The following is a 25576-nucleotide window of genomic DNA, read 5'->3' on the forward strand; positions in this document are numbered from 1 at the left end:
GCTGTGCACACGCTGTGCCTTTGCCACGAGTAACCGACTGTAGATAGCGACATCAAAACAACCCCCCCCCCCCCCCTCCTCTCAGGGTCAGTGTCTTCTCATGTCTCCTTCCTCTGAGGAGGCTTATTGACGTCTGTGCCCGATAGAAGAAGAAGTGTGATTTCTTTATTCCCACATCGGGGCGAGTGATAGCGAATGTGCGAGAGACGTGTTGGGCTTTGACCTATGAAATAGTCCTCAGAAAACATAATGCATATACTCAGACGCACACATAGACCCGGGGTGGAACGAACGGATGAGTCGATATTAATATTTCACAGATGTATTTGCAACAACATCCCTGATATGGCGCCAATATATTCTGCAGGAGTGATGGTTTTTCAATAACTACTAACTGCCCCCTCAATACTATTCAAGTCTATCATCTACTCTCAGATTGAACTTTTTGAAATCATAAACATAATTAGACCATTAATTCCCATATCAGTTATCTCACACGGAATTGAATAACTAAACCAGTCACGTTTTTGCAGAAAGATGTGCCGTTCCAAAAGCATTCATCATGTTTCCATTGCCAAAACCTCCAATTAGTTTCTGAATTCTGTCAAGTTGAGAGCACATGCTCACATAAATGTATTGCTACAACTGTCCTTTAACACATGTTTGGCAGGACAAGTGTACTCTGTGCAGACAGCATCATTAGTGGGATGAGAAAAAGCAGCACAACAACAACAGATTACAACGAACTGTACTTTAACCTGTAAAAGGTGCATGTGGTGGCCCCTGAGAAATGCACGAGCACTACAGTCATTGTCTGTGGGCAGATTGTGGTGCTGTCACAGGGTTAACTGCAATGATGAGCGTCAGAACAATATGAGAAGTGTGTTGTCTCCACTTAAGACATCATGTTAAATACCAATGGAGGTAACCGAGTCGGTGCAATTCTCATTATCATCCCCTACAACTGATTGCTCAGCAGTTACGGCGGTGTTGCAGTGGGCAATGAGTGTGTCACGCGTTTTGTTCCTTACTTGAGCAGTCGTCTCTGGACCTCCTCCCAGGCGTCCTGGCGGCTCTCGTCTGTGTACATACGAAACAGGATGCGCAGGCCACACGCCAGGCTGCTGGTCTCTTGCTTTAACAGGTTGGGCTTCGACTTTCCTTTGAAACCTTGAACACACACACACACACACGGATGCTCACAGTTACAGTCACAGCCATTTTAAAAATAATGATGATCAATGTTATTATGATCCCCAAACTGCCCCGAGGAGCCACAGTGATGGACACAGTGATGTCGTGCCCCACCTGCTTTCCACAGTAAGGTGCGCTGCTCGTTGTTGGAGTTGAAGGCCTTGGCGAAGCCGTGCGACTCCAGCAGGCAGTCCAGCAGCTTAAAGAGCTGTTCTGAGGTCAGGTAGCGGTACATGCCCTGGTCCTGGGTCTCCACCGGGACGTCGGCTGTATACGAGGCATCCCGCTTCACAAAAGGCAAGACAGCTTATTATCGTCTTTGAATCACATACACACTGAAATATAGAAACAGAGTCTTACGACCCCTCAGGGAAACAAGTGTTTGTACCTGAGCAGCAGCAAAGTTCTCGGCGTCTTCTTTCCTACTGGTGGCCGGAAAAAACACGGTGTTATCGATAGTCTGGATGAGCTCAAGCTGCACGACGCACTTTATCAGCAACGCTGTGAATAAGCGCTGCTCCTGGATCTCTGTGGAACATAAGAGGGAGACTTCAATCAGAACATTTACTCAGACGAACACACCAGCAGTCAGCACTTGAGCAAAGCGACGGGCTTACTTATCGGGGTCCCGCTCCTGGAGCCGTCCTCACACATACCTGAGGCCGAGCTGTACTGACTCTGTCGACGGTTCGACATGGCAAGCCTATCAGTGCTGCTGATGGAGTGCTGGTCGTCACAGCGGGACTGAATATCCACCGACTTCTGGGAAACGGAGTCCTGAGAGCAAAGCGGGCAGAGTGACTGCAAGGTCTACACGTGTGTGTATACACAGTAGTTGAATTATACAAACACACGGGGAAGGTCTTGCTTGGATATGCAAAAGACATGGAAATAAACCTGAACAAATATAGCCAAACAAAATATGGACAAATGGTGATTCATTTCACATGCAAATCATAATACTACTTGTTTTCCTTACCAGCTGTTTGTCTGACAGGCTCTGTGTTGTCAAGTGGTCTCCCTCTGCTCCTGCTGGTCTCCATGTTAACAGCCTGAAAAAACAGTTTACCCACTAAATCATATTCATTCTTGGGACAGAATGACAAACAACCATCAACTTTCAATCTAGAAAATGCAACAATCAATAATTGTTTGATTTAAATAATTGTTTTGTATAAATAGTTTGGTTTGCATTTCCACTTTCATTTAGCAACTAATGTCCCAGTTTATAATGAGAGTCACTGCTGCATTTAAGACTGCAGGTTTATTTACGTCTAAATGTCATCAAAGAGATGCCGTTCTTGTATTCAGCGGAGCAGCTTACGCGTGTGGGATGGTGGTCTTAAAGATGTCCAGCATGCAGTTGCATGTCTTGTCCCAGGTCTCCAGGGAGTATTTCTCGCCATTCAGGATGACAACATTCTCTAGACAGTTGGTGCCTGAACGGGCGAGCTGCTCATTATCTACAGACACACAGATGAAGAGGAGGAGAAGGAGGAGGAGGAGGAAGGGTTGGGCCGAGAGGAGGGAGACACAAGGGGAGGGTAAATGAAAAAAAAGAAAAAGAAAAAGAGTGAATAATGTAAGATGTATTGATGTACAAAGTCGACAGAGATTTCCAACAAACAACCCCAAAATACTAAAAACGTTTATTGACTTTTTACTTCACCTTTGTCTTTTTATAAAGCGGTGGACCGGTATTGACGCAGGACTTAAAAGTTCAGAAGCAAGTTCTGTCACTGCAGCCGAGCTCAGGCCGTGGCTAATGCCGGTAACCGCCCTAGCGCCTCTCAATATTTTTGACCTCCGTAAACTGTGAAAGCTTTAAGACGATCTTGACCCCGACGCTGTCCACTCAAAGATAAATAGAGCAGGAAAGACAAAAGGGAGTTGCCGCGTGCTCACCTTGCTGCACACACCAGTAGAGCTGAGCCAGAATATCATCCAGCAGGACGTCACTGAGGGACTCAAAGTATTGGGTGAAGACATCGCAGATGGCATAAAGTGCATGATTGCAGGTGGTGGTCATCCACTCCGCTTTCTGAGGGTGCAACACAACCTCAGTGAGAACTCTTTGGGAGATTAGAGATTTGAATATTTGAGACATTCGGCTGTAAAGCGCAGCAATTTTAAAAACAGCTATTGAGGATGAAAGACTCGTCATGCACCTCCGTCTGTTGCTCTGGCAGCTTCATGTTGTCAAAGATCCTGAAGACAATTCTGAAAAGGTCTTGCCACCAGTGTTTCTCAAAGGTGTGCCCGTAGGTCTTCATCACTTCAAACATCACGGTCAGCCCTCTGGGAAATGCACACACACACACACACACACACACACACACACATTTGTCCTTTTCCTTGATGCGACAGCTGATATTTGCTTTTTAGTTTTTACAACATGCCGTACAGTCTTTTTCTAGCAAACATCGGATGTGCGGCAGCATGTTTTTATTGCCGTCTCACTTGAAAATCTAAAGTAATCGTTTTTTAAATATACAGCCTTCATGCCTTTAAATGGCGCCCACCACCATCTGAAATAACAGGCTAAAGGTGAACCCGCCTACCTGGTCCTGACATCCAGCTTACACCTGTTGATGATGCAGGAGAGCTCAAAGAGGATGGGGAACCACCCCCGCACCCACACGCGGTCCTCAGGCACTACATTCATGTCATCGCTGGTGTAGTCTTTGAAGGCCTGAAAGAGAAGGACGAGCCGCGTTCACCGTTTTTTGTCCTCCGGGGAGACAATTAAACCTCTTAAACAAATACACATTTCCATACATACTGTTCGTGCCCCTGATCTGAACCATCACTCTCTTTCATGCTTTCCTGATGCACACATTCTCCCTCTTTGGGATGTTAAAGGTGAGGAAATTAATATAGCAGTATGCAAAAGCTGTACCGGTAAACATTTGCACATGGAGCATTTTGATGTCATCACACTGGGTGACGTCCATAGATGTGGGCTAGATGTACTCCTGCACATTCATTCATCCTGCTAACATGCTTATATTCTGTCAATCTTTCGATGTTAGTAAGGTACATTCATCTCTGCACGTGGGGCCTTTACGGTGCAGAATAAACCGTTCAGTATAAAGCAGGGCCTGACATTGACCTGTGGCCTCTCTGAGACGTATTTGGCGCAGTGTCGGATGAGGCGGATGGCTTCCATGCTGGTGTCCGGGAAGGAGGCATTACAGGCGAACTCTGACAGACACTTAACGGCGTCCTGGAAGGAGTCGATTGTGGCCGCAAAGTGTTTTTCAAATACATTCGCTGGGAGACGGATAGAGGGAGAAGAGAAGAGATATCAAGTCGAGCGCAAGACGAATGTAACAAAACAAGTTAAAGGTTATTGCGTCCTCCTTAGGCGTCTGTGTGTGAGTGTGTGTGTGTGTGCTGGACTTACTGACGATATGGCCGGTGGTCTGGAAGGCCAGCTCCACGATGCTCTCGTCCTGGTCAGAAGCAGCCAGGTGGAAGACAGAGAAGATGTTCTTCCAGCCTGAGCGGATGTTCGCTGCCTGGGAGTTCACCATCTGGGCTATACAGCGCACCACCATGTCTCGGATGGTGGGAGACCTGGACAGGAAAGACGGAGGCAATAGGAGCGGATCGTAAAAAAAAAAAAAAAAGGCCAGGGATGAAAGAGGGAACAGAAAAGATTGAGGAAGAGGAGTAAATAGACGGGGAAGCAAGAAAGTAGGAAGCACAAGAGTCAATCAAATAGAAAGGAGGAAATTTATTTCATTTATTGATGTCAATTATGTTTAAAAGCTCTTGACATCAACATTAATCCTGCACTGGCTAGTCTTAGCCCGACAGGTTTTTACAGCACCTGTTGCCATAGTGAAGAGCATTCCTAACTGTTCAGTAGTTATGAATGAGAGAAGAGCTCTGCCTCTGTTTACCATTACCACACACACACAAACACACACACACACACACACACACACACACAGCTTGAGTGAGTCTAATGGACACACTGCGCTGCAGGGTTTGCATGGCTGCCTGCCATCTCATCTCTGTCGAAGCTCTCAGCCTGTTCAATCTGTGGAAGGATTTATATTTACACCGCTACTCCTCTTTCACATGAATGAAAAATGCGCTGCAGTAAAACAGCTTGCCTTTTGACGCGCCGCACGCAGACAATTACGACGGCAGAATCTAACTCATTTATAACTGATAGCTATTCAAAAATCCATTCAAGACTGAATTAGACCAAGCAAAGGGGGGGCAAAGGGAGGCTTTTTACATGAATTCAATGAAAGGTTCATGCAAAGAGACTGAAATGGGTCATTCACTTGTCTCTGAGCGAACAGTACGCTGTATGTGAACAGAGACAGAGGAAGAAAGACACCGAGAGGAAGAGAATGAACAGCAGACGAGGCAGAGAGCTGCCACAGAGGTCGAGGGGAGGAGTGCGAGTCTGCAGCCATGTGAGAAACAGCCCAGAAACGGTAACAAATTAAAAGCCACGGCACAGGCCTCGCACGTTGGCACCGCCCGGCACTACAGATTTACATGGAAGCAGCAACATCAGTACTCCGTCCCAGACAAGTAGCACCACTATACCTGTTCTTTTTCATGATGTGCTCAAAAGGCCTCAGAAAGTCTTTCTGGAATCGGAAGTTAGCCAGCTCCCCCTTCTCCAGAAATTTCATGGACAGTTGCCTGAGAGAGTCCACCGCGAAAATCGCCACATCTTCATTGGAATTACAGCCAACCTGCACAGAGATGAAAACACACGTCAGCGAGATCGCCCTGTTCATTTCTTAAATTGAATGTTTTTCCGTCAAGACTTGCAACTAAACACTACGCATGTAGTTACACAGAAGAAACGGTTCACCCTCCTGCGGGAAATTGTTTTTTTTCTTAAAATCCACTTTCCAACATGATGAATGGCCATGTTGAGTGTTCGATTTTACACACTCTAAACCCAATTTTGCAGCTACTCAGTGAAAAGCAGTTCCTTAATGAGAAATGTGTCCTTGAATAACAAACTAGCAGAAAGCTTTTCACGCAACAACCTGTGTTCATCAGCGACTGAAATCAGCCTTTTTGTAAAGCAGAAGGAGGAAGAGAAAGTAAACAGTCCTTTGCAGCTTACTTCCCAACTGGGGAAGTTTATCCTCATGGTTTTGGGCAATGTCGATGATCATTGACACTATTTTTAGTTTCTTTCCACACAACAGAACTATACTGTATCCATCTCTGACAAATCGCGCATCTTTTTCACGGTTTCTATCCCCGCATCAACCGATCCTCACCCACCTTGTTGAAGTGGTCTCCAATAACCTCCCAGATCCTGGACCACTGCAGCCTGATGCGGCCCATGTTGTAGTAGGAGATCTCCACTATCTTTTGCAGGCTGAACATACGTGGGTGTGTGGGCGAGGCCAGCTCATCCATGGACACGGCACACAGCCAGCGCACAAAATCAACTGACGAATAGAGAGAAGATGTTGGCGATGAGCAAGGAGAGGGTGCTTTGTACAGGAAAAGTGATGCACGACCATCAAAAATAGATAGAATGCACCCGTCCTTGGAGCAATAAGAATAACAGTATGTAGCTAGATCAGCTCGACTCACCTATGGCGTTACCATCCAGTCTGGTAGAACCGGTGAATATCCTAAAGCAGAGAAATATGTGACAATTATTATTTACAAACGCATTGCGTGGCAAGATTATGCCAAAAAGCATAAAGGGATGAGAACTATGTCTGAAAAAGATACGGTGTTTTGTATGAAAAAGAGTTTTTCAGTGACCACAGTACCTGTCCACAGCCACCACCACACTCTGAGAGCTGGTCTCTCCGATGGACTCCTGAATGCTGGCGATCTGCTTACGGTCCACTGTCCCTCCAACTACAGAGCAAAGCACAAAGCTGGTTTTACAGTCAACAATTGGGTGTAGTTTTCACCGATTTACTAAAACTTCAGCTCCACTGAAAAAAAAAACCAAACAGGTCAAGGCTTTGACACTACAATATGTATGTACGAGTTGGTGCTGACCTAGACCCAGGTACTCGTCGTTGCTCTGCTCCTTCGTACTTGTAATGAAGCCCTCTTTGCTCCGCACCGTCCCTGAGATGTAGCGTGCCTTCACTCCTGTACCGATCAGCTGAGCCAGCTCCAGCTGACTGATGCACTTCATGATCTGAAAAGGGAAAATTGAGACGTCAGGAAAGATCAAACTCAAACTGGTTGCTGTAAAATACCCAAAAAACCCAACAAACAAAAATCAATGCACCATTATCATTCAAATTCAAATCAGTAATTTTGGTAGGATCAGCATCTATTATATAGATACATTAGAATCTTTTACATCGCTGTAATTGAAAAACCTGTCGTGCTTGAGCAACAACTGTTAAATAGAATAAAATAGATTTCCTTACATTTTACTTCATTTAGTTTTCAATACAAGGTTTAGGCCATGTTAGTTTATTCATGTTATGCCTAAGCTGTTATAAAAAAAAAATATATATATATATATATATACACATAGGCAATGTATCCCATTGAGATTAAGGCCTATTATAGCTTACTGCTTGAACTACGAAAGGTAGATACGAGGAAAAAAAGATGGCGAGGTGAGATAGTTTTAAGAATTTGACGAGGAAATAAAGCGAGTGAAAGTGAGACAAGAGGAGCAAACCTCGTGCCAAGAGTTGCCCAGGTAGTTGCCATCGGTGTGGGCCACAGTGATGAGGGTCTTGATGGTGTCAATGTTCTTCTGCTTCATTTCTGAGATGCCAGAGCTGGCCGTCAGCAGGGTGAACCTCGCCAAGGCCTGCACATACGCATCCCTCTCCAACTGAGACAAAGTGAGACGGCAGTGTGTCAGAATGCGCCTTAAGGTACGAGATACAGTCGGGCGATCCCTTCAGTTAAGACTGCAGTACCTGTATGCAGAAGATGCACGCTATCCTGATGGCACAGCGGATGCCCTCCAGACACAGGGAGGCCACCTCAGTGTCATCGCAGTCCTGAAGACCCACGCTGAAGGCTGCCAGGAAGGGAGTCCATGCCAGCTGAGGAACGACAGAGGCATGAGGTTTACAATGCGTGTGTGAAACTGCGCGTTAGCCTCATAGACGTGCGTGTGTGTGTGTGTGTGTGTGTGTGTGTGTTTATGTCTGCTACCTTGAACATGGGCCTGACGTGCTCCAGATGTGTGGCGCTGGTGAAGGGTGCTTGGACGTGGCTGACGGCCTCCATCAGAGCCTTGGCCGTCTTGGCCATTTGCTCCATCTCCACGTTGTACAGCAGACGCCTCTGCTTCTCGCTGGCCACACCTGAGCAAGAACACACAAATACACACCGTCACACACACACACACACACACACAGACAGACAGGTTTCCACAGTAACCAAACAAACATATTCAGCTCGGCAAACACTGCAGCTTTCCATTTAACAGGCTAGGGAGGCTGAACTATCCAAAGACAAAAGGCGACAATGGGCCTTTTTATGCCGATTATAATTTGAAGCTGCAAAAGTCTATAAAATTGTTCCAGCATTGCATATAGCTCTTCCATCGAATGGGTTTTTGTGATTTCTTTGCTCATTTAAAACCATAACGGCAACAAAGGATAATAAATGGATAATTTATTACATCTTTGAGACACCCCAAAGCGGCGAGACTCACTCTGCTTGTTGGATTTCATGGTGAGCTCTTTAGTCTCCTTCATGGCAATCTTTTTTCCGGCAATCTCGTCGTAGATGGCCGAGAGGTACTCCTCGGGTAGATCTTTGCTGTCGTTGATGCCGCGGTTCATCTTGATGTATTGCTCTTTTGTCATTTTATTCTTCACCTTTGTCGACGAGAACAAGGATACGGTTCAAGAGCTGCTCATGCAATCCTGGTGATTTATGGTGCACTGATAACCGAGGGAATGACTGCTGTCAAGAGACATTCCCAAAGGCTGCCAACCTCACTGACGTGGAGCGCTTACCTGTGGACTGTGAAGGTCTGTTGTCAACATAATGATCGAGTAGGCAAGGACGTATGCCGTATCAGCACTGGCAAAGAGGGTTTGTCTGGAAAATTGAAGAGGAGGGTAGGGAACGGACACAATGCATATTAATAGCAGCATCTTGTATGGGGGAATGTTTAAATCAAATTCAGCTATTCCCATAGCAGGGGTTTTCCAGCCGGAGATGTAAACCCACCCCTGATTGCATTCAAGGTATCTTGCAGCAAATTTCTCCATGAGCCGGTCGATCTTCTGGGCCTCTCCGGGGAGCCGAAAGCCCTCCAGGAACGTCCTTAGTGCGGAAACAAAGTCTTTGCCTTGGAAGTCCATTTGATCCACGTAGGCGTACATCACCTCTTTATTGAAACGATCATTATCTCCAAGGAATTCACCCACTTGAGTCTAGGAGAGCAAAAAAAAGTTAAGGAGGTCAGTCTTATTTTAACACACAAATCAGAACAAGACAGAAAATCCTGTCATGAGAACGAAAAGAGCCTGTGCTGTTTGAACCGCCTGTGAGCTGGACACTGACAAGAATTGCAATAATTTGCTCTTCAACTAACATTTCTCTCATCATAAAAGGGAAAAGCAGACAAAGAAAATAGATTTCACTGCTGTAAAAGAGAAACCCATTAGTCTGCCTTTTCACTTTCTACTTTTAAGAAGCCCTGCTCTCACAGCAGGACGATCCAGTCAGTGTGGATTAGATGAATACTTGTTAGTATTCATGGTTATCCACTCTGTTTGCCACTAGTGCGGGTACCACTGCATCTAAGGGCCCTTGTTTCTGACCAGATGTTATAAACGCTCTTTAATGCTGATTACCGCTGCACACTGACACCCTCGAGGCGGTCCAATCAAAGCGAGCGTGCTCCTCATTAGAGTTAACATTTGCGCTGCTGGTCGACAGGCTTTAGATTATTGCTCGGCTTCTGTGTGGTTTGGCTGGCTGACGCACAAGGAAGAGAGCGCAGAGTTTGTTAAGCTCGACTGGCCGTTTGTATATTTGCCAAGCATTCTGCTGCCACTTCAGCTATCGGACGCTTGTTTTCTTGAAGAAGCCTCCCCCAAAACAAACCCAACAAAGACGCTGGTGTTAAATCAGCTGTCTGTTGTGAATTAGGGTCGTGTACAGGCTTCAAGACTTTGGCCACAGTTTGCCCGTCCCAGACAGATTCCTTGGATCCAAGACAAACGTCCTCAAATCGGCACAAAAGGTGGAATGTCATTTTCAAAATGACACCAAAAGAACCATCTGTTTCACATCAGTCTTCTCTTTGATACATACAACACATGCTTTTGCGGGTAGAAAGACACATCTGCACCTCAAACATCTGCATGGTGACTTTCTATTTGTTGAGTATCGTGATCATTTGATCCAATCTTGGATTTCTCCAAGAATATAGAATAATTTGATCATAAGTACACCAAGCGGTGTTGCTCATGCATGCTTCTGTCTATGATTTTGCAGGTATTGTGGTCTGCGCTCTTTACCGAATCAAGCCTCTCTTCCTGGTGCAAGAACTGAGCAAGATCCTCTGGGGTTGTACCCAGCATGCCTTGCTCTTGAAGGTACTGGATTCCTCTCTTTGGTTTCTTGTTGAACCTGTGTAGAATCCAAAGACAAACAGTGTACTTTAGCCAACGCAGTATCACAGAAACAACAGGATCAAATGCAAAAATCGAGTTGAACTTACAGGTCGATGCCTTGCTCGATGATCTCCTTCTGCTGTTTGAGGACCTCAAACTGCTCGGGGTTGTCGGTACCGGACATCTGGGTGCTGTAGCTGCCGATGCCAGACGAGGCCGTGGAGTCCAGAGAGTTAATGCTCCCGTAGCGATTTATGGTCTCCGGGGCCTTGGTCTCTGTGCTCTCCTGTTCCGATGGTTTCTCTTGACCTGAAGCGCAAACGACACAAGATAAGATAACCCAGAAGGGATGCTAGACGAGTGGAAATAAACCGAGCACTTCTATTGTTACTGTAAGAGGCAAACCCCCTGGAACCATCACTAAGGTGTGAGTTTTTAATTGAAAGTCTGACGCTGGCACAAACCCAGCCTGGAGGCTTAAAAGATGAGCTAACTTAATGCTCGTACTGTGGGAGAGACTTCAGTCATTGAAAGGGAAAACTGCAACACAGAGAACAAAATGACCCGGAGGCCTTCTAGGTGATTGTTGTTGGCAGGGAGGGTATGCATCACTGGTGTTACTCACATGCACACAAGGACACAGCCTAACGAACTCTGGAAAACACACTTATTCACACAGAGCAAGGGCAAGGCAGGGTAGATATTATAAAAGGTAGGTTATCTTAAAAGCTCCAGAGAGTCAATGAGGAAGCAGCCACAGTTTAAAAGCCAAGAGAGGTGTTTTTATTGTGTTTTTTTAAGCCAGCCAGAAATTATATCTGCTGCTGCTGCTGCAGGAGCGGGTCCAGGGCCAGGTATCCGATTACCCATCGGAAACTCTTTAAAACATTCACAGTGTCACGGTAACGTGAGCTCAAAGTGTGCTCCCCATTCTTAGGCTTACAGCGTAGAGAGAAAACGGTGGAGGACTACAGCAGAGGAGGGGGCAAATTAACTGAGGAAAGACTTTACAACATATTCCTCAGATTAACAAGCAGCATTTGTACCCATCCAAGTTCAGAACAAGGATCTCTACCATCCATTGAATGAATACGTACACGGTTCTGGTTACAATCTATTTGGTGTAAGTGGGTAACGGGAAACCCAACAAAACGACACAGGTTATAGAAGGGGAGGCTAGTACAAAATCATCTCAAGCTACGGACACAACAGGCTTCAAACGATTCCTATCACAGCAACACGTTCGAGCAAAAACTCTGTACTCTTCTGCCATTACCTGCTCTTGCTTTGAAGACATACAAAAGGAGGGAGAAAATGACACGACAAGGGACGATTGAAAGAGTCATACATTGTGCTGGAATGCGTCACACAATTCAATGTATTGTAATCACAAATATGCAGTTAAACAGTAAAAATTCAACCCATGAGCTCCTGCTACAATACATTACTAATGACAAAGGTTTTGGCAAGAACGTCCCTGCGAGTGAACACAAATCTGCCGGTTAGCCATGACAGCTTAGCCCATCGCTAGCCTGTGGATAGGTCGGTTTGAGCTCCTACTTGAGAAAACCCTCCGGTGTGCAGAAGACCCAGAGGCCGGTCTCACACGCAGGATATACTCGGACTGTATGTTGGCTGTTCTCCACTAAACCTTCTGGATTAGCCCGTCTGCGAGGGCCTAAGGGCATTATCTCACGGCCTCCTCCGGCTGAAGCCCGAGCTGACGAATGCTCGCTTTCCTCCTCAGAGCGATAGCTTCCCCCGATGAATGCCAACTGTCAATCCTACAACTGATTGCAGCCGAGCTGACGGATGCGAGCTTTATCGCTAACCCCAGTTAACCTCAATGATAAACTGCTGCCAAAAGAACGGGGTTGATCAGGGGAAGTTTTCAGCTATATAACCTCGGCAGTCTCAGACACACACTTTCCACAACACAAGTTCAATTCTCCACAGGCTATCGAGGAATAACAACCGTCTGGGTTTTTTTATGGGCAAAGCCCATAGCGTAATATTGCAGGCACACAAACAATTCCAGCATGTACCATCTGTGTTTAAGCCGGGGACGTAAATTCAAACCACTTCTGGTCACGTCTTGATATATTAATATGGGGCACAGCGATATGAACCCTCTTCAAGAATTACTAAACGCTCTAAATGCTTTAATTCATCATTCAATAATAGTGATGGGATTGGTAGTTCAGCAGTAATAATACCTATGTTTGTTTAATTCTCTTATATTGACCTAGACTAAAATACAAACACTTATGAGTCTGAAGACTAAATAGTAATCTGTGTGTAGACTCAGAATGAACAGAATTGGGTTTGACAGCTGCCTTGATAAATTAGACTCATGTTCAGCATTTCTTACCAAGGCTGGTCTGGGAGTTGGGGTTGACGTATTGGTCTTTACTCCATTCTACCATACATTTCAGGATGGACACGAGACATTCAAGGCCTTTCTTTCTCAGGGTCAGCTCCTAGAAAAGGGAAACAAAAAAAAATAAATGACAGTATTATAAATAACTGTAAAAACATAATAAATGAAGCAAAACAATTTGAAAGAAGGCGAGAAAAAAAAAAAAAAAATAGCACCTGTAGGGTAGTTGTGCCAAGCTCGTGGCCTCCGCGACCCTGCGCAATTTTTGAGAGGTCGTTGACCAACCGCTCGAATATGTTAGCAGCATTCAAGTCACAATCATAGTTCACGTAGATGTCCACCACACTCTGGGCATCTGAGAGAGAGAGAGAGAGAGAGAGATGGAGTTCATCAGTGAGAATCTATGAAACAAATATAGACTGTGTGCACAGCTTTTATGGAGTCTGGAGTCAAGTAAGCACAAATAATTACAGGTTAATAATTATAGGTTATCATCATTAAATTAAAGGGGACATATCGTGCTCACTTTCAGGTTCATACTTGTAATTTGGAGTTTCTACTAGAACATGTCTACATGCTTTAATGTTGAAAAAAAACACATTATTTTTCTCATACGGTCTAACACTAATCAGGTTTACGAGAAGCTTCTGTCCGAAGCCTCCTTTATTACCTCATTAAAAAAATGACAGAAAACAATCGATGTTAAAACAGAATAAAATGAAAACAGAGACACAAACCTGCACATATTCTTGTGAGGGTTTGTATAACCATCCACTTGTGGTCGTAGGAGCTTGTGGACGTCTCCAGAATGTACAGGAAAATCTCCTTGAAGAACACCTAAGGACAGAGTCGGGGGGGAGGCAAAAACACCATCAATTGCCTGCACGGCCCAGATAACACAATATTCTGTGAGAGCCCACACGACCCACTTCAGTAGACAAAGCAAATATAGCAGGTGGTCATGCCTTAGAAACGTTGAGCCGACTCAAAGACAACCATAAAGCGGGCAGCAGAAAGGGCGTCATAGTGCAACTCTCGATTGCACTGAGGTGCAAGAATGTTACAGTAGCCTGTGAGAAACCACATATCCCATCATTGGTGACAGCTGCCTGCTGCATTGACAAACGGAGTCAAGACTGTCAGTATCATAATGTGGTGTTCTTAAACAGAGAAAGATTCAGAAAAGAAGAAAACCAGTGCACAAAAGGTCAAAAAAACTGATTCAAATTAAGTTTCACAGTGCTGCTTTTGGAACTGTTGTGCTGCCGCGTTGAATATGTTCGCAAGCTTTCCACTTAAGTCATTCGTTTCCCAGAAGGACTGTCAGCTGCCAGAGAAGGTGTGAAACGTTTGCAACCCATCAAGAAGAGGTGGGTGGATGTATAAATACAGCTACTGTAATAAGCCAACTGGGTCCTCAGGTTTTTCCTCTGCATGTGTGAATGAAAATACAGCTGGGGGGAAAAACTGAAAGTAAGAAACTGGACACACGGAGAGCACACTGCTGAAGAGCGACAGCAGCAGGTACCAGCTGTCAGTGAGCCAGTGTGCCGCTTTGGTAGCGTGGACGGCCTTTGTTGCATCACGTTAAAAGCTTTTCAGTTGATGATATCTGATTACGGTGAAGCAGCTGCAGACAGTGCAGAGTTATAGTCTGTAGTAGGATGGAAGTACAAAAAAAAAGCTTAGGTGTTAAGCCTGAAATAAGTAGCGTCTTATTGTCATCGCATTAAGGTCTATTCAGGCTGTCAGCAGAGACATTGCAGCTCATATCGCTGTCAATACCTTTCAACTTTCAGTCTAAGAAACGGTCAACAAAACCTGGATTTTTCCTCAATGAACACAAAACACGTTTGCGAGTACGTTACCTCGATTTGCATCTTGAGGTGCGTCTTGAAGTGGGAGAGCAGAGTGAGGAAAATGGAGAGTGAGAGTTCAAAGACCTCGGGCACGGAGGAGACGCCGTTCTTGGACAGGGCCACGCACAGGTACTGCTTGATGGCGTTGATGAACATCTCGTTCGTCTTGAAGATGGGCCCGGCGTTCTGCAGGATGGACAGGAGCAGCTGGAGGGACAAGACCTTCGATCGCAGCTCATGGGACCTGAGGCGAGATGCGAGGAGACAATGTCCAATCCGATGAGCATAAACTTTTCAGACATGGAATACATTCAGCAGGAAGAAAAAAAAAGGTCGTCTCACTAAAACTAAGTACTTGCAGGCAAATTATCTGTCCTTCAAGAAAAGTTACACCTCAAAGAAACAGCAGCGTAATGCACACTGAGACCACATCGTCCTTTATTTCTCTATCTGAGAGTTAAAAATCTTCAACAGCCATCAAAGAAATGCAAGGGCAAATAAATCAAAGCTGCTCGCCGTGTAGAGCCGCAGCTTGTCTGAACTGCTTCTCTGCAGCAGCAGCAGGACAGAAAAACTGGAGCTAAAAAAAAAAACATACTTCCAGCTACTTTATATGCCGAGATTGGCTGCCTCTGCAATGTCTTCCATCTCTGGCAAGCAGACAAAGTAGGATTTATGTGGCACAACAAAAATGTGTCTCTATCGCTTCTGCAAGTGCCCACAAATATGGACTTTTGCATACTAGTGGTAAATTAAAAGAAAGAAAAATGTTAGCAGCAATATGTCCTGATTTTAGGAGATACTGTTAAAAGTGAAACACCATATGTATGAAATTTACATTTATTAATGAAGTAACGGTAATAGGATGCACAGATACATCTAAATCCAAGGTGTTGTACAAAGGACTACATTACCCATAATTCAACAGAACAGGAGGTTCGAGTTTGTTGTTACTTGTGCAAGGTCAATCAAACTAGCTACTTGTGGGGCATTATAGAGGCAGACAATTATTTAAGTATTTCATACCATTTATAAAATGAATGTAAGGACTACACAGAGATCATTTTCTCATATTTGACAAAAGTTTAATGTGACCCCTTTTTAAGAGGACGTATCCATATTCAATACATATGTACCGTCTACACTATTGAGCACCTGAACGAATATAAAAATCCATTTGACAACAGAGGAGAGTTGCTTTGTCCTATAAATCACCACAGGCACATGATAATCCACTTAAGAGACCAGATGTGTGCCCTCTGATCCACCGTGAAGATACAAAGTACCTTCTGATGGCTAAGGTAATTATAAAAACAAGCCTTTTTGCCTGTGTGTTGTAGTGTAGGTGTGTGCGTACGTGTGTGTTCCGTGTGAGACAAGAGGAGTGAAACATCAGGCTGTGCAGCCTTGTTAGACGAGTAAAAGGTTTCTGTCTGGCAGTGACGTGACGCATCAGTGCTGAGGAAATTGACGTGGCCTTCATCAGACACACAAACAAACACACACACACACACTGCTCTCTTGCATTCATTTTCCAACGCTATTGAAGATTTGAAAAGATTAGATAAATAAAAAGTAAACAAATATAAAATTCGCCCCACAGACACGGTGAATCGAGTTATACACAGAAACCAGATGCACAAAAGCTCCTGCTATCAGGACGAGCCAATCGGATGCCTCTATTTTGGCAAAGCAGAGCAGGGTCAGAAGTAATATTGAGCGATGGCAGATTATTTTCCTCCTTTCTGGTGCTTTGAAAAAGGGAAACAGTTCAAGAGGGGATTCATGAAACCAGGAAGTGATTCAGAAAAATCGGAGCGATGCCTCATTGTCTCCTTCGTCGCCATTTATCAAAACACTAGTTATTACTGGAGCGATGCTCGTCTTAAACCATGACTCACGGCTTTTCTTATACCCAACACTGAATAATAACCAAGGGAATACAAGGTGCGTTTCACAGGGGCTCCACTAACGGTCGAACATAATACTAATCTCAAAATTCATCGTCCATTTACAAACATGACCGTCAACTATTTATTTAGGAGCAAAAGCTTGAAAATATCCGTGACTGAGGTTAATTCTAAGTCAGACTACCGCCTGCTTCTACACCCTCTTATTAGAATTATTCCATCTCTCACTTTTTGTACACAATGATTTTTTTCATTTGGCTGAAATAAAAAAAAAAAAGAGAGCAAATAATACTGTAATCCCATTGCTGCACACTCCATGTAATGAATTCGTACTTGGGATCGGGTGGTCCATCTGACAGCGGTTTCATTGACAGCTTGCAGAGCGAGCGGAAGACAAGAAAGGCATCTTTCTGGAGGATGTGGGAGAATTTTGCACCTGGCGGCTGTCCCGGCGCTGCTCCCGACTCCTACAGAGGAACAAAAACAGTAAACTCAGTGTGCAGTTAGCGACATCTTCTTTCACTGAATCCCAACTGAACGTAAGAAGCGTACTTTTAACTTTAACCAGTAGATTTTACACTTGAACTTATAATAAAAATGTAGTAACTGTGGTCCGTCCTTAACCTGCGTGTCATTGGACGAGAGAGACAGTCTGTCATCAGGCAGCGAGGGGGTGAAGCTGGCAGAAATAGGCGTGCCGGGGATGCCGTTGGCGTGGACGTGCTCGCTGTCGCTACCCAGGGTGCCCTCGTCCTCCAGGGAGCTCTGGGTGCCCTCTATCACCGCTTCAGCCGGGTCCGACTCCGCCGGCTCGCTCTCGCCACCGGACTCCTTCGTGTCAGAGCAGAGGTTCGTGGGGTCCAAGCAGTGTCCTGTGGTGACTATAGAGCGGGGAGGACATGGGACAGGGGTAAACACCTGGATCTCTATTCTCGATACCTCGAAACATCCTCCACCGGGAATCAGGACTACGCGTTTCATAACCGACGCGGCAGCATTAAACTCTCAGACCTAAATCTGGGGTTAGTCATGATGTTCCGGTCAAGTACAAGGAGAGAAAATGGCAACAGCACATTGGTGAACAGCATGTTGAACAGCATCTAAGAGAACTTTCAGGATACTAGAGTGCATTTCTGCTCGCCCCGACCATTAAAGCTTGTTTGTAAAATTGCAGCTCAAGGGTAAAAGTGTATTTGTAAAAAGGAAGCCAAAGCACTATTCTTTTGTGTGTATTCTTTTAACTTTTGCACACAAAGACAGAGTGCTTTGCCTTCTTTTTGTCATCATCTATGGGAACTTCAGGGAGCTTGACATTACCAAAAAAGAAATGATAGTGTAGCTTCCCAGTAACTCATTTCTCAGCAGAAGGCCGGGTTAAGAGACTTTTGACTTCAGACACATTTTGTACCCACAGAGGTGCTTGTTATCTATCAAATAGGGACACCGGCCTGGAAGCACAGTCCGCCTGTCACCTGAGGTGTCACCTTGACTAATCCATTCGCCGATTCCACGGAGCATTCAGCTGGTTCAATTTGCAAGGGTCAGTTTTGTAATAAAAAAAAAAAAAACTCCAACTCACTAAATACCTGTGCAAATTTGCACAGGTATTTAGTGAGGGAGAGCAAAGCCACATAACCTGTATTCTATAGCAAACAAAGGGTGAGCAAACTGAAAACGGCTCATAGGCGCCGCTGCTATAATGCACCATGACAAACACACCCACTTGACAGATACACTACGGTGGGTTGTAATCCCCTTCTTTTGTCTGTGTGGCCTCTACACCATTAGTAACCCCAATGTGCTCATGAATAAAAAGAGTTTCGGACACTCTCAGAGAATAATAAGTTTAATTTTTATATTTCATATATAGTTTTTACTGCATCTCACCTCCTGCAACAGTATTGACCACCTCCTGCAAAACACTCTTCACGATTTCCTGGGCTTTTTCTTCGTAGTTTGGCGTCTCCTCTTCCTCCTCCTCACCTGCCTCTGGATTCTGCTGGGCGACTGCATCTGAACAGCACACACACACACACACACACACACACAATAAAAACATGCTCTTTGTTGACTAAAAGGCACAGAGGGCGATCAACTCATCCGTTCAGCTATAAGCATAGTGCATTCTGGGCCAGCATCCATAAAGCTACAATGTCAGTGACAGACTATTTTTAATGCTTGCTCTTCATATTTATTCGACACCGGCTCTCTCAGTGAATGAATGAGCCATTGTAGCTCTGGATGTGGTATCAAATGTTGGCAAAAAGTAAACACTGGTTCTGGAGGCTTTCTCTTCTGTTCATGAAATTGCACTGAATGTCAACAGTGAAGGCTTTCGTCGAGCATATTCACAAGATGTTTTTAAATCACCAAACACAACCAGCCCAGAATGTAGATAAAGCTCAAGAAATATGAAATGTTTAATACTTGGGATCTGAAACATTTCTCTGGCTGTTTATCAAGTTTAAAGTAAATAGAAATTTGTCTTGTGTCTTCCATTTTTGTACTTGTTAAAACCTGATATTGGGGAAGAACATAGTGTAACATGTGGAGGGTCAATTGTTATCATAGTACTTTTGTCTTTTATGTTAGATAAAAGGAGAAAAATAAAGGAAAATCATGATACAGTTTCTAAGAATATAGGACAATAAAACAATTCCCTGCGTGCAGTCTTACTCTGTGCTGCTGCTGTGGCTTGATCTGCCTCAGTCTGTTCATTTTCAGCCACGCAGAAATCGGAACCATTTTCTGGATCTGGGCTCTCGTAGGTGGACCCCTGCTCCTCCTGCTCCTCCTGCTGCTCCCTCGGCTCCTCCTGCTCCCCAGACACAGACCTGCTGCTGCTGCTGCTGCCCTCCGGGGCGGGTGTCGAGGGGGTGGACGGGGTGGACGGGATGGATGGGATGGTGACGCCGGGGGTTGGAGGGGTGACGGCCCCGTCGGCCTCCTGGGACAGACCCTTGGCCGGCGGGTGGATGTGAGCCTGGAGCTGGGGGGAGTCTGGCTCGGTGTGCTGGGTAACCGGGGAGTGCTGCCGGTGCCGCTCTCTCTCCTGCTGCTTTGCTTCCTGTAGCTGTGAGGGGCGGACGGACACACACACACACACACGATACACACACAGAACAACAGCAGCATTCATAGAATAGGCACATGCAACACACACACACACACACACACACACACACAGACACAAACACACACACAGAAAAAGACAGGTTAAGATTATGTAAACAAACTCATAACAGCAGTTACAAGTTTAGATTCCCTGAGGGCTCACTGAACCCAAAGCCACAACACTTCCAGGTGTCAAAGCAGAGAGCCAAGACAACACTTCTTATATTCTTTTCTAACATCTACAGTGTGTGTAAGCATACATTAGATGCGTGTTCTTGGAAATGTATATGAAAACGCACTCACTGAGAAGAAGTAGGACATGCTACTAAAACAGCGATGAGACAAACTTTGTGGAATCGATTCATGCTGGCTGGTGTGAACTGGGGCTATTTCAGTCGGCTGGTGGCAAAAGGTGTTTTCGGATGGAAAATGGCTCATACAGCCATGTCCTGGCTGATGCGTCATGCCTGACATGTATCACTGCTTCTGATACGGAGTGCTGGAAAGTGTTGCCATGCTTTAGCTGGGTAGGTCATGAGCCAAAAGTGGGTCACAAGACATTTTGCACACGGTCGTGGCAAGAATATGTGACGCGAGTGTGTTGTTTGAGATAATAGATTGCATCAAGGCAGAGGTAAAGTTTGGTATCTCTACTGCCGATCTCAGAGGGAGGGGGGGGGGGGGGGGGGGGGGGAGTACTTATGTGCACAGTTCAACACCGATACAAGTGCCAAAGAAAAGAGAGCAAACAATTACAAGCAGTGGACGTTCTCTCAGCCAAGCTAAATCAAAAACAGCCCATGGTGCATGTTCAATCCAAGTGCTTTTGTAGAATTGCTGGGCATAAATGTAAAAAAAAAATACAAAACATAGAGGGACTTGAAGAGGGAAAAGCACAGTGACTTAAGAGATGTATGGGTTACAGATGGAAGTATAAACAGTGCGACACAATTACGAAACAGGGGTGTTGGATGGCGATCCTTCTATTTGACTAGCTTTTTAATTAATAACTGTAATTAGCAGTATAAATCTGCCAAGCGCAGGGACACTGGGGGTGTCAGTATTCTGTCTCATCACCCTTTTCTAGCCACAAGTCACAATTATACAATCTGCTTTATACAGAAAGTTTTGTTTCTCAAACAAGGCATACCAAAAAAAACCAACTGCATTTCACAACTACTTTGTACACAAACTCCCTTTTTATCGTTTTCAAAAAAATACACTTCCGGAAGCTGTTCAACGCTCATTAAATGGAGATCGCTGCTATTGTCACATTTTAAACGTAAGCAACTCAATTCAATGACGCACATTCCGAGTGAAACAATTAGTATCGAAAATGAGAAATGGTAACGAGGCCAGACGACGCACCTGAGCTGGAGGGGACAGGCGAGGCAGCGCAAACAAACTAAGCTCATTATTTAAATGCCACCTCAGTCGGATAGTGAAGGCTGAGTCTGTGCGAGAGTGAGCCAGACAAACGCTGTGTGTGTGTGTGTGATCATACCATGCTGAGCTGCAAGTCAGGAGGATACATCTACACACAAACACAGAGAGCGGATCTCCCTGTGCAGCAGCACAACACTGCACAGGCGGTGACAACACAATAACAGGCCTCTTTGCCTCAGAGTCTGCCTTGTCTCTCCATCTCTACCCCCTGACTGCTTCTTTATATTTCTCCGTCTGCGTCTGACTCAACACCGGTCGCTCATTGTTCTAAAAGAACCGTATTAAGCTTGGGAGAAGAGAAAACAAAACAAAACAAAACCAAAAAAGCTGTCAGGAACGAGACAGGCGTAAAGGTTTTTGGCTCAGGTGTTGGAGTGCGAGCTAAAATGTAAGTTGGTGCGGGGGAAAAAGCGGGATGATTTGTAGGCAAGTCCACAAAAAAAAAAAAAGCCACAGCACAAGCATAATGGTGGAAGAAGTACACAGCATACCTGCTCCTGTGCAGTGTCGGAGCAAAAAAGGAAGAGAACGAATGAGTGCATGAACGGATGATGGGGGGGGAGGGAGGGGGAAGCGCAAACACAGACACACAGAGAAGAGTTTGAGAGTTCTGATCAGGCAAGTCACGGCAGTCCTGCACGCTTTACCTGGCGGTCACGCTTTCTGGAGGCCAGAGACCAAGATAGCTTGTGATTTGTAAGCTATGTGTCCAAAAGGAAGGGTGGGAGGCAGGTGAGGAGGGGGAAAAGTGTCATTCAAAAAGAAAAAGATGACATTAGAGCAAGCTTCTTTTTTTTTTAAAAGGCAACACCTAAAATCGTCCCTCTGGACACAAAGCAAACAGTAGACTTTAATGAAATCAGGATTAGGTGGTTTGAGTAAACCATCAAGCAGAAAGCTTTCCCACACAATATAATGTCTTTCATTATATTATCCGATACCATATTATCATTAATCCGAAATGACCCCATGCCGGTTTTACATACTTTTAATTGGTTGCAGCATCTTTAAACTGCATTTAGATTATTTATTTTTTTTAATGGAAAAATGTGTTTTATCCAATAAACACATTTTGGCTGTTGTTAGTCAAACATCACCAGACAACGGCTCAAGGGAGGAGTTGCCCTCTCTCTCTCACTTGTGTGTCTTTCTACACAAACAGGTGTATGTGCTATGAGTGAATCTTTCCACAGGGGTTGGACATACTGCTTGATTCTCCATGCGCGCGAAGATGACGTTGAGCATCTGTGTGAGCGTGGCCTTGGCCGTGGTCTGGTTGATGAGGTTCTTGCTGGCCAGGTAGATGTTGTAACAGGTGCGGACGGCCTGCAGCACCGTGCCCTCGTGGATTTCTATGTGCTGGGAAGTCACCGCTGTCAGCAGCGCCTGGAGGACAGAAGGGAAGACGGGTTGAGATGGAAAAAAAAAGTACATTGTACAAGGAATTACTACGTTTGATAATAGGTCCGCGCAGAGAGGCCTGTAGAATATATTTGAATACATCATTTCTAACTGATATTCTGTTACTTTACATACGTGTTTTTCAGGTTTTTCTGATGGGCCTTGGGAACGTTTTAACATGTGATCTCATCATTTGTAAAACTATGTCTCGAAGGCCTTTTTCACACGAGTGCTTCACTCCATAAAAGCTCTGGAAATGTTACACGTCAGCGTCATGTTCAAAAAGCAGCCCTGAATCCTTTGCCAGGTCCGGCTCAGAGTTCACCTGCTCAGGACCTGGTTAACACTTCCATGACACCGCAAGTGTGAATCACGAACAGATAGAGCATACATGCATGCATACGAGGGAAGTTTATATATATATATATATATATATATATATATGTATATGTGTGTGTAAAAATACTGCAAATAGTCTTGGTGTGGAGAATGGGTACAGTGTCTTCAAAGTACCGCATTCTCCACTTCACACTTTAATTGCCTAGTTAAGGCTCATCTCCAAATAAATGATCACATTCATGACATAATTACACATCCACTAAATGAGTCTTTTCAAACGTCTTATTGATTCAACACAAACAGAACTCTCGTCTTAAAAAGGCAGCTACTTATAATGTTGTGAAATAACGAACTGACAGTATATCAAAAGCGATACAAAGATACGTTGATCTGCTTTTCTGAATTATTATTGCGATGGCGAGTTAAAGCGTCCCAAAGTCTCCGTGTATTGAACCGTGATGTTTATCGGGCAGACGAGGACAGCAGCACACCTTAATGATCTGTAGTTGCACGCCCTCATCCGTCTGCGGCCCTTGGAAACAAGCGCAGATGGTCTCGATGATCCTGTCGATGAGCTTCTTGCCCGGGGCCGTGTTGTCCGGGGCGCTGCCCGTCAGGTGGCCGTACGCTATCAGCTTCTACAAGGCAGAGAGACGTGTGTGTACACAAACACACAATATGACTGGCAAGGCTATTTTTTTTTTGTTGTGCTCCGTTAACATGACTTGGTTCAGGTCGATCTCAGAGGAAAAATGTAGAGATCGGCAGTCCAACGTGTCCTGCCACTGACCTGTAAACAGTCGAGCGAGGTGATGACGATGCGGGGACATTTGGACTGACATGCCAGCTCAAACGGCAAGAAGTACTTGTCGGCTTCGATGAAGTTGGTCTTTGATTTGATTGGCGGTAAAGTGCTGGAACCCGATTTGCCTTCTCCGGTGGGCGGACTAGGACTAGGACTAGAACACAGAACAAAATGAGATGAGATGAACACAGCGATCACGCGGTCCAGTCGGTCAGCTGGAGCCACTAGAAAAGAAACAAAAAACATGACACACTCACACAGTGAGTGTAAAGACTGCCGTGTTTCAACAACCTCTAATGTCTTGCCCTGCACCCTAGTTCCTCTGGGAAAATGCAGAGTAACAAAATCTTTATCACACTGAGATTCAATGTAGTGCCCGACTGCTTCAACTGCCTCACGTGGTCTCTCGTAGGGAGGGGTACTAATCCCAGAGGGTTATTATTCAGGCTTTGCCATGTGTTCATGCTGACACAGCATCTCCTGGTCTTACATCAAACGATACAGCTGAATTTTTTAAGACCAGAGACAGAGACATAAAATGTGGACCGCTGCTCTCAGCAGCCGTGTGTCTACGGCATTCCCCAAGCACAGCCACCACACCCAGACTGCACTAGCTGGAATAAGAGAATAACAGAGGGAGGGAGGGAGGGAGGGAGGGAGGGGACAAACGATGGAGGGAGGGAGGGAGATAGAGAAGGAGGGGTTGCATTGTTTATCTCTTGGCAATAGAAAAGGATGACTTCGGCTCTTTTTAGAGGGACGACCTCGCCCAGTATAGCGGGGCACAATATTGAAGAGAGACAGAAAAAGAGGGGACGGATGAAGTGCCTTGTAAAGGACGGGGAGAGGGAAAACAGCCATCGAGTAGCACGAATTAAAAGAGGAATTAGAGTGAGATCAAGAGAGGAAGAGAGGAGAGCTAAGTAAAGGAAGGGAACAAAAACAATACTACGAGAGCTATCTGAAAACAGAAGAGGAAACGGGCATCGAGTACCGCCGGTTAAAGAGGAAACACTGCAGTGCAAATAGACAAACAGACATTTAGAAGATGAAAAATAGCGAATCTGTATTGCAGCCTTCTCAGCATTTTCAAAACAACATCAAAGTGGAGCTGTGATTGAGCTCATCTGTGCGGTCTGACCCAGTCTCCATCGCTCTCAGTCTGCAGGGAGCTCTTCTCCTCCGGCTTATTCCTGGACTCCCTGCTTAAACGTCAGCTGGCCTGCTCTCTCCCTTATAATCAGACCGACGTCACACTTAGCCCTGCTTAATAAACATAATATGGCCATCAACTGGGCTTTAGTCAGACGGTAACGGTCCACATCAAAGACTCCCTGGTGCCACAGCGGGGCGCTTCATTTACAGCTTAGCCGCACCCATTATGTCACCGGATTTGTACAAGTCTGTATAATATCAATAACATGATGTGATTAAATGTTAAATATTTGGCGTTAGCAATATTGACGTGAGCAAGCATGACCCTGTCTCCACTCAAGGAACCCTTACTCCGGAGCTTTCAACAGCCGACTTCTTCGAGCCGTTGGAAGTTTGCTCTAGTTGCC

At 45.1% G+C, this 25576-nt stretch overlaps 1 protein-coding gene across 4 annotated transcripts in view; it reads right to left on the minus strand.

Annotated features, from left to right (window-relative positions):
* Nucleotides 1–25576, minus strand: part of arfgef1 (ADP-ribosylation factor guanine nucleotide-exchange factor 1 (brefeldin A-inhibited)) — a 45957-nt gene that overhangs the window by 3081 nt on the left and 17300 nt on the right. Inside the window, exons 3-38 of one of the 4 annotated variants that reach the window (XM_079181273.1) lie at nt 24000–24168; nt 23701–23847; nt 22676–22855; nt 22117–22170; nt 19586–19982; nt 18797–18922; nt 17534–17790; nt 17243–17376; nt 15009–15243; nt 13878–13977; nt 13356–13495; nt 13132–13240; nt 10868–11069; nt 10665–10776; nt 9367–9572; nt 9150–9234; nt 8843–9008; nt 8338–8489; nt 8097–8225; nt 7850–8008; nt 7207–7351; nt 6969–7059; nt 6784–6824; nt 6466–6635; nt 5767–5918; nt 4601–4773; nt 4307–4467; nt 3756–3886; nt 3363–3492; nt 3100–3235; nt 2519–2657; nt 2174–2246; nt 1851–1971; nt 1583–1722; nt 1309–1480; nt 1032–1170 (exon numbers count right to left, since the gene is read on the minus strand). In XM_079181273.1, coding sequence (XP_079037399.1) covers nt 1032–1170; nt 1309–1480; nt 1583–1722; nt 1851–1971; nt 2174–2246; nt 2519–2657; nt 3100–3235; nt 3363–3492; nt 3756–3886; nt 4307–4467; nt 4601–4773; nt 5767–5918; nt 6466–6635; nt 6784–6824; nt 6969–7059; nt 7207–7351; nt 7850–8008; nt 8097–8225; nt 8338–8489; nt 8843–9008; nt 9150–9234; nt 9367–9572; nt 10665–10776; nt 10868–11069; nt 13132–13240; nt 13356–13495; nt 13878–13977; nt 15009–15243; nt 17243–17376; nt 17534–17790; nt 18797–18922; nt 19586–19982; nt 22117–22170; nt 22676–22855; nt 23701–23847; nt 24000–24168 — 5373 coding nt within the window. Of the gene's footprint in view, nt 1–1031; nt 1171–1308; nt 1481–1582; nt 1723–1811; nt 1972–2173; nt 2247–2518; nt 2658–3099; nt 3236–3362; nt 3493–3755; nt 3887–4306; nt 4468–4600; nt 4774–5766; nt 5919–6465; nt 6636–6783; nt 6825–6968; nt 7060–7206; nt 7352–7849; nt 8009–8096; nt 8226–8337; nt 8490–8842; nt 9009–9149; nt 9235–9366; nt 9573–10664; nt 10777–10867; nt 11070–13131; nt 13241–13355; nt 13496–13877; nt 13978–15008; nt 15244–17242; nt 17377–17533; nt 17791–18796; nt 18923–19585; nt 19983–22116; nt 22171–22675; nt 22856–23700; nt 23848–23999; nt 24169–25576 lie in introns of all 4 variants that reach the window. The other 3 variants (XM_079181272.1, XM_079181275.1, XM_079181274.1) reach the window with 3 other exon arrangements.

This window comes from Pholis gunnellus (genome assembly GCF_910591455.1).
Source record: "Pholis gunnellus genome assembly, chromosome: 20".
NCBI classification, from domain to species: Eukaryota; Metazoa; Chordata; class Actinopteri; order Perciformes; family Pholidae; genus Pholis; species Pholis gunnellus.